This window comes from Pezoporus flaviventris, unplaced genomic scaffold (genome assembly GCF_033815535.1).
Source record: "Pezoporus flaviventris isolate CSIRO_AGI_PZ_B2104156 unplaced genomic scaffold, CSIRO_AGI_Pfla_v1 ptg000013l, whole genome shotgun sequence".
Taxonomy (NCBI): Eukaryota; Metazoa; Chordata; class Aves; order Psittaciformes; family Psittacidae; genus Pezoporus; species Pezoporus flaviventris.
The window spans coordinates 15,487,087-15,495,190 of NW_026892561.1; the positions used below are offsets into that span (position 1 = coordinate 15,487,087).

The window sequence follows — 8,104 nt, forward strand, 5'->3', positions numbered from 1 at the left end:
CTAGTGCTCAAAGCGCATATTGTCCTCAATAACAAGCATCTTCCCCAGTTCTCTGTTCACCACCTGAAACAAAAGGTTCAGAAGCGATCACAGTGGCACATCCCCACCTGAAGCTGCACCATCTAGAAGCCAAGAGCTACCATCTTGTACGAGCACAGCAACCACCTCCTCAAAGGAACATGCAGCAGCCTTTGATACTAAAGCTGCTGTTCAGGAAACACTCCTTCTTAGGAGAAAGTGTTTGTGAAGTCTGTGAAGGAGGACAATCTAGCATATCCAGAGTCTGGCCCTGACAACTTGAAGAACACATGCGCGAAGACACCCTGTATGTTGGTTCCCACATTGCCATCTGATATCTGCATTGCCCAACTTCTCAGCACTGAAGTCACTCCTGCTGGCTCTAGGCTCCTTGGAGCAGTGCCCCCCCTGCTGAGAAGTGCTGCAGCTACCACCACCCAGGGCAGAGGGCTGTCTTCATCTGAGTAACCACTGCCATTGCCCAGTCTTCTTTCAGTACCAAGTCTTTCTCCCTGTCTCCGCCACACTGTACATGAAATAATCCCTCCCGTTTATGTCGGCCTGTGTAACTGCAGCATCTACGGCCAGCACAGCCCAGATCCTCTCAAGCGTCGCTCCCAGGTGACCAGGGACAGACAGAAGCTTTTACCACCCAAACAAGATCTCTTAGCTCAGGTAACAGAGGTGCCTGCTATTAAGCATCTTCATGACATGCCAACTCAAAAAAGCCAGTCAGCAGACTTGGCTGGAACTTGCTTCAGCCCACATGCAGAACAAGAGATTAAAAAAGGAAGTTTTTGAAACACCATTTGTTCTTCAAAACCTTCTTGCCTTTCTCCTAAACAAACTTGCTCCAAGCAGGCTACTGGATAGTTTGCAAACAGTCATGGAAATACTCTGATAGACATCATTTGTCTCTGTTGGCAAATGGAAAGCAGAGATGAGAAAGCTGAATATTGTATTCAAGAAAATGCCCATGCCTGATCCCTTACAAACCAAGGAAAATGGTTCCATCCTACAATTCCAGAAACCAGCATCGTACTTGATGCTCTGCCCTAGGACTGGCTATGTGCCCACCTCCTGCACCTACCCAGCACCTTCCTGCAGGAACACCAAGGCACCCGCAAACTCCTTACCTCCTTCCAGATGTAAGAGTGACTGAGAAAGCAGCCAATCTCTCCTCTGGTTAGTGGCCTGGAAGAGTATGGGTCCCGGGATCCCAGGAGCATACCGATGCTGAGAGCTTTGAGCTGACTCGTGTTAAGTGGTCTGAGAAAAGAGAAAACATCTATCACCATTTAAAAGAAAAGTGAATTCAAGTCAGACACGGACACAACACGGGAAACGCTGCTGATGTTCAAAGAAAACCTCTATCTTGAGAAATGCCTGCACTGGTTTCACTCAAAAACCTCGAGAAAAATTAACTTACTGATTTACATTTCTAAATCAAGCCAACAAATCATAGCCTTAACTCTTCTAACAGCTTCTTGTGCAACCATCAATGTGTCAAGTGCTTGGCTCAGATTGTTTTCCTAAGAGTCCTTGACGGGTGCCAAAGTATTCACGATCTCTAAATGGCATGTGGGTTCCTATCTCCCTGATGCCTTCTGCAACTCCCAGACCAAAAGTTTCTGCTTTGATTTCTCATTATAAAAAGGCTTTGACACACCTTAGAGTAAACTTGGAAAGGGCAATGTCAGGGTTTACAGTGTAACACAACAGCTCTGCAGCACTAGGGTGGACAGCCTTCCCAGGAGATAATTGCTCTCACTTTTACTGCCGACTCCTTTGAACTGTGTGCAAGCGTTACAGTTCATAGAAATCAGCATGATTTTAACCCCATTTTCACCTTAGTCTGAACCACCCTGCCCTGGTTCTCTCATGGAAACTGAAAAATTGCAGAAGAAAGAAGGAGAGCAAAACTGCCCCAAACAGACTGTTAGGTAGATAAAAGTGATACTCACCTCTTCCCCCAGCCCAGCCTTCCCCACCAGAAGGGAGGTCAGGGCTTTCAATGAGATGGTGTTAAGCAGTTTTGGACATCCCGCTCCTTGCAAGCAGCAACCCCAGCCTAAACTCACTTTCCATGCACAGCCTCTACTCTCTTGACTGCAATCTCCTGCTCATAGAGAGTCCGCAGTATCCGATCCTGCCTGTCTTTCCGACAATTCAGATTGATCATGAAAATCTGGATAGAAGAGAAAGCCATCAGCCTCCCAGTTTGGGACTGAGGAAGAAAAGGGAGTCTTCATCCACTCTTCTCCAGCAGCCCCACTGGAAAAGCACATCTTTTGAAAATATTGGGTGTGTTTTCATTCAGGTTACTTAGAATTTGCCAAAAAAATGGAGTTGGTTTTGAGTTGAAAGCTTAGAGGCAAGTTCTCGATCTTAAAACCATTTTTTAGGGATGCTCACAAGGGAAACTTGCTCTTTGAGGGTCAATAAAGGTGAGGGAAGACCAGTCACAGGAAAGTCTGTAACTTACAAAGATACAGGATGCTTTGATTTATATTAAACACAGAGTATCTTGGCCATCTCCAGCCTGAGTCCTAGAGGAACACTGACCCACATATTTCTCCACAATGCTGCCACTGCCTCTATTGAGTGTTACCAGTGGGGCCACCAGTGTTACCAGTGGGGCCACCATTCAAGTACAAGGACACAATAAAGAAAGGATTTTTGTCATTGCTTCAGGCACTGAAAATCCACTGCTATCCCTGCCAGAGCAGAAAGCCTAGCAGAGAGCCAACACTGGGGATAGAGATGTCTGGGCAGGGCTTCACCTAGGCCTTGAGGAGACAGACTCTCTGGTGGAGGGCAGAGAACTTAAGCCCTCATTTGTAGGTACACTGCAGAGGGTCAGCAATATTTTTCAGTCCCCGGCAAGCAAATGCAGCCCGGTAAGGACCAGATCAAATTCCAGCTCAGTACAAATGCAAAAATAATAAATTAGATAAATAAAGTGCAGCCACAAAGGACAACATGGAAAAAAACTACACCAGCTCTGTCCTCAACACAGACACTCAAATGCAGAGAGCCAAATCAGGTTCAGACTTTACAATTCCTATAAACGGATGGAGCAGGATCCACCAGGAAAACAAAGGCTCCCCTGATCAACACAACTCCCTTGGTCACAGTGCCACTGCCACCCTGCAAGAAGCATACACAGAGGTCTGCTGGCTCTGTGAATAACACAAGCACTGGTTAATTAAAGCACAGCAGAGCCCTATCCAGTCTTCCGTTCTCAATGCTTGCCCTCTTCACAACATGAGGCAGAGTTGGGAGAGGAATTTCTGTGGTTTCTTGGGGCACTACCACTGTCAGCAGCTGTCTTTGTAGTTCACTACTACTTAAGGCCATTGCAGAAAAATGTGGCAACCAAGAAGGGCAGAGGGAGGAGCTGCCCCAGTAAAGAGACAGCATGCATGCTTTTAATCACCCCTGACCATACCCAACTTGGGCTAGAATCCAGCCGACAGCCTGTGTCCCACAGCTGCTCCAGAACTCCAGTGTTTCTCTCAGGTGAGAGAAATCACTCCCTTCTGTCACTGGAAAGCAGGAGAGTTTTCCAAAAGACCAGGTTTTGGCACAGAAAGGAAGGACTGCCAAGCTGCTCTGCAGAGTCGGATGTAGAGGAAACACACGAGAACTGGGGAAATAACCTGCTTTTCAGCCCAACTTCTCCATCTCCTCCTGGCTGGATTCAAACATCCATACCCTCAAGACAGGAAGCCCAAAGATTTGCTGGGCACTGCCATTGCACAAAAGTCCACACTTCTAAACATGGCTCTCATAGCAGGTACGAAGTGCTCACAGACCTGACTGGCCTTGTGTCTCTACAGCAAACAGCAGAGGCAAAGTGCACGTCCTGAGCCCTTTCCTTTCTGTTCTCCCAAGCTCAGCATTTCTCCCCACATAACAAATGGCTATTTTCTCCTTAAGACCAAAAGATGAGGGATCAGGAAAGAGCTAACTACATGAAAAGATAATATACTCTGGGGGAAATGGCTAGAACTCACCAGCAGGGAGAACCCAGGTCCTCTAGGTAATGAATGGACGATCGACTGGAAGAGAGATCCCAAGCATCACCTTCACATACATGTTGCATCGATACAAGGTATAGCCAAGTGTTTTCATCACTGGGCTGAAAGCCCCAGGGAGCTGGCATGTGAAGTCAGGCCAGGAGTGGGTACAGCAGAAAGCATCCATGGTGCAAAGCAGAAGCCAGCAGCCATGTGCCAGACAGACATCATGACAAAAAACTGAGTTCTGTAACATCTACTCCACCTGAAAGATGCATATTTGCTTTTTATCTGGGGAAGTTGAGGGATTTTGTGAATGAGGTTCACCTGACTGTGAAGGGATTACATCCCTGGGGAGAAAATGGAAAACCGCATATCAAAACTGCATGAGAACCGTCAGATCAGGATGCAGGTTCCCAAGGGGAAGAAAGCTGGGCTGCTGGCAAGAGAGCTCCACAAACATTAACTGGGGGTACTGGGAGTGAGGGCTGGTGTTTGCAGTGTCCATCATGGCAGGGCACAGCAACTTACTCGTAGCCTCGATTAACATGTGCACAAAGTTCTCAGTTTCTTCTTGCAGTGTCTGCTGTGATTTCAGGGGCATGGGAAGGAAACCGTAGTGTTCACGGTTGCAGATGGACATCTGAATTCCTGGGGATCACACAAAAAAGGAAATTAGAATCAGACCTTTACCAGCAGATTTCACTGCTTTGTTGCTACATCGCCACCATCCATCTTTATGCCAGGACCTCAGTCCCAAGAAGGTCTGCTTCATAAGCAATCTATCAAAAAACACCACAGTGCCATTTTCCTGTTTATTCGGCCAGCAGCAAGTGATCTGTCCTATGAAATCAATTTTTACTTGCTCCCTAACAGCACGTACTTTTACCCTGCAATCAGTTTCCCTCTGGGAGAGACTGGAAACCCTCCTATTAGAACAGATAAAGGTATTTTTTCAGCCTTTACCTTCACACTACAAAACCAAGCATACAGCAGAGGCATAACTGCCCTTTAGCAGAAGCAGTGTCTGATACACAGACACATACAGCAGGACTCCTGCGGGTACCTGGGGAGTACCACAGGAACCCCCATTCCCAAAACTCCACCTGTTCTGTTCAGACCTGGCACCTCACCTGACAATCCCTTCATAAACCCAGAGCCAAAAGCAGCAACAGGTTTTCAGCCTCTGAGTAAGCCAGCCTCAAGTGATGCCATGGGCTTTCACCCGCAGCTGTGATGGAGATGCAGCAGCAATCCTAGGACATGGGGCCTCTCTCCCTGCACACACCCAGGGCTCGGCAATGGCCTCCAAACAGGGGATGGGGGGTGGAATGTGACAGGACAAGTGGGAGCATGAAAGAAAGTTAGTGTTAACATAGTGTTAACATGAAAGAAAGGAAATTTAGGCATTAGGAAGAAGTTCTTCACTATGAGGGTGGTGAGATACTGCCACAGGTTGCCCAGAGAAGCTGTGGCTGCCCCATCCCTGGAAGTGTTTAAGGACAGGCTGGATGGGGCTTTGAGCAACCCGGTGTCCCTGCCTGTGCCAAGGGGGTTGCAACCAAACAGATCTTTAAGGTCCCTTACAACACAAATCAGTCTATGATTCTATAAATGTGGCTTAAAGGTAGGGGAAACACACGGGTTTCAAAGTTCACAGTGAAGGGTGGAGGCATTTTTACTCATGAGTGGGCAGGCAGGATGTGGCATTTCATGACACGGACTCAAGTTAATGCAGACTCAAAGCCTCGTTTATTGTCACAAAGCTTAAGGGCTGGGTTAATAAGAAACAGTCTAAGCTAATAAAAACTAGTAAAACAAACATTCTTAATACAATTCTTTCACTCATAGCAAATAAACTGTTAAAGAACAGTTAACGTTCTGCACTAACAATTGGTTTTGAACTGTATAATGAAAATACAGATACATATCTGTTTCTACAGATCTCAACAAATCAATTTCTTGCACCTGTGTTATTATACCACCCAGCCATCCCACGTGTCCACAGGATTTGAGGTTGCCATTGCTTCCAACAGCAGTCCTCTTAGGTGTGGCAACCAACAGGCACAGGGTGTCTTGTCCATTCGCATTGGCTATAGATGTTCTCTTTTGGCTGAGCGGGAAACCATGGCTGGGTCAGCCCTCTTGTGATGAAGAGACAGAAGACAAGGCAGGACGAGCCCATCGTGCAGGGACCCAACGAAGTCCTTTATCTGTGGAAACACAAGCATACCCTTGTCCCCAGGTTAGTAAAAGGAACGGGCCTTCCCATTCATGAGTTTCAAGATTACGTACTTTAACATGAGCTTTCCCTTGTTCAGAATTCTTAGAACCCCTGAAATGTTGCTGTATAGGAGGTCCATCCTCCGTCCAGTGATTTAAAAAATTCAAAACATAACAAACTTTTGCTATATGTTCTTGTGGGGTTAACCCTGAACTCCCCCTTTTTTGTTTCTGCAACATAGCCTTAAGGGTGCTATGTGTGCATTCAATAATTGCTTGGCCTATGCGAGAATGCGGAATACCTGTAATATGTTGAATTCCCCACTGTTGAAGAAATGCTTGTGTTTTGTGTGCTATATAACCTGGGCCATTATCTGTTTTTATAGTTTTTGGAACTCCCAGGGTAGAAAAAGCTGTAATGAAATGTCGACTATAGCCGGGCCCATCCTCCCGAGGCTTGCTCTTCAACCTTCCCTGTCCTTCAACAGCCCAGCTCATCGCCCCAGGGCTTGTTAAGCACTAAGGCCTCAGAGCTCACTCCCAAACTGTTCACCTTCACTCCCCACAGCAGGACTCACCCCCGAGCAAAGGAAGGCTGCATTTGTTACACACCTGCGAGGGGTGAGGTGGTTCAGATGAAAGGGAAGCAGTCCTCCTGTGGGAGAGGAGGCCCTGCCTTGCACCTGGGCACGGAGGGGTGCAGGTCTAGCAGAGCAGGCAGCCTTAGAGAGGGAAAAGTTCAAACAAACCCAGCGTGCCCAGGGGTGATGGAAGCTTTTGTCTGTGCTTTGCAAGGAGTCTCTATCAGATCGCAGTAAGTATGGAATGACTCTGCCAGGGTGGAGAAGCCAAGTCTGACACCCAGCTCCAACAGCGCACAGTAGGTCAAATGTGGGCCCAAGCACTCAGCTCCCCTGGGACTGATAAGCGGATTGACTCCACAACTCATTAATAGTTGTAATGCAGGTATGCTTTTTATTCAGTGCTGAGATGCACAGGGATAATTCCTCAAAATCATGCGTGCCTCAGTCTTGTTTCCCTCTACATTTATTCTCTAAAGTTATATATATTCATGAGGTTGCATAACATGCCTATACATATTCATATCCTATCCCCGCTTCTTATTATAATGAGATAGAAGGTCCTTTGCGCTTGCACAGTGCCCCCTCTGGTCATGGGCAGGGGTCTCAAGATGAAGTAAATGAGTCTTCCTCCTGTGGGTAGGGGTCGTCAAGATGAAGTAAATGAGTTTTCCTCTTCTTGAACTTTTCACCTTTTAGTCTTCACATATGGCCTTAGGGTTTGGTCGGTGTCCCAGCCATAAACCATCTGCTTCTCCCCCTTATCAGTAGATTCAGGTGTCTGCTTTTCCTTATCAATAGCTGCTTATCAGTAGAATCAGGTGTCTTGCTTTTCCTTATCGATAGAACCAGGTGTCTTTGTTCTGCTTAGTAGGCATTTACAACAGACAATACTTTTGTTTAAGCAAGGGAATTCCTCTAACCCGCTTGTACAACCCCCCTGTACAACCCCCCTGTACCACCCCCCCTGTACCACCCCCCTGTACATTGGTCAACCCTCTGCATCAGGACCACACCGGATGGAGCTGCAAGGCCCAAGGCATCAGGATAGGTGCAGCATCTGTTCCCAGCCTAGCAAGGGATTCAGGCTGAGTTTTGCAGAATCATCTTACTGCTTCTGTTTGCTTTGGCTACAAAATAAGACAGTATGTTTTCACCTGTGCTGGCAAAAGACTTTGAGGAATATATATGATGGCCATCTTGGAAGTGCCAAGCTGCCACCAAACGCCGCCCTTTTCTTTCCTGGACTAGTTTGTACTG

At 47.0% G+C, this 8,104-nt stretch overlaps 1 protein-coding gene across 1 annotated transcript; it reads right to left on the reverse strand.

The window, feature by feature from the left end:
* Nucleotides 1-2,637, reverse strand: LOC133268234 (procollagen galactosyltransferase 2-like). Its single transcript, XM_061451081.1, has 3 exons — nucleotides 2,100-2,637; nucleotides 1,155-1,287; nucleotides 1-63 (listed from the first exon to the last, which is right to left on the reverse strand). Exons 1-3 carry the CDS (start codon nucleotides 2,225-2,227, stop codon nucleotides 1-3), a joined length of 324 nt encoding a protein of 107 aa, XP_061307065.1. The 5' UTR covers nucleotides 2,228-2,637.
* Nucleotides 2,638-8,104: the final 5,467 nt, after the last annotated feature.

Excerpts from the sequence above, each read along its gene's own strand:
- LOC133268234 (XM_061451081.1), bottom strand. The coding sequence starts at position 2,227 with ATGGCTTTCTCTTCTATCCAGATTTTCATGATCAATCTGAATTGTCGG. Across the intron at positions 1,288-2,099 it reads GTAGAGGCTGTGCATGGAAA|ACCACTTAACACGAGTCAGC; the intron begins GTGAGTTTAGGC and ends CTCTTTTCTCAG. Across the intron at positions 64-1,154 it reads ACTCTTACATCTGGAAGGAG|GTGGTGAACAGAGAACTGGG; the intron begins GTAAGGAGTTTG and ends CTTTTGTTTCAG.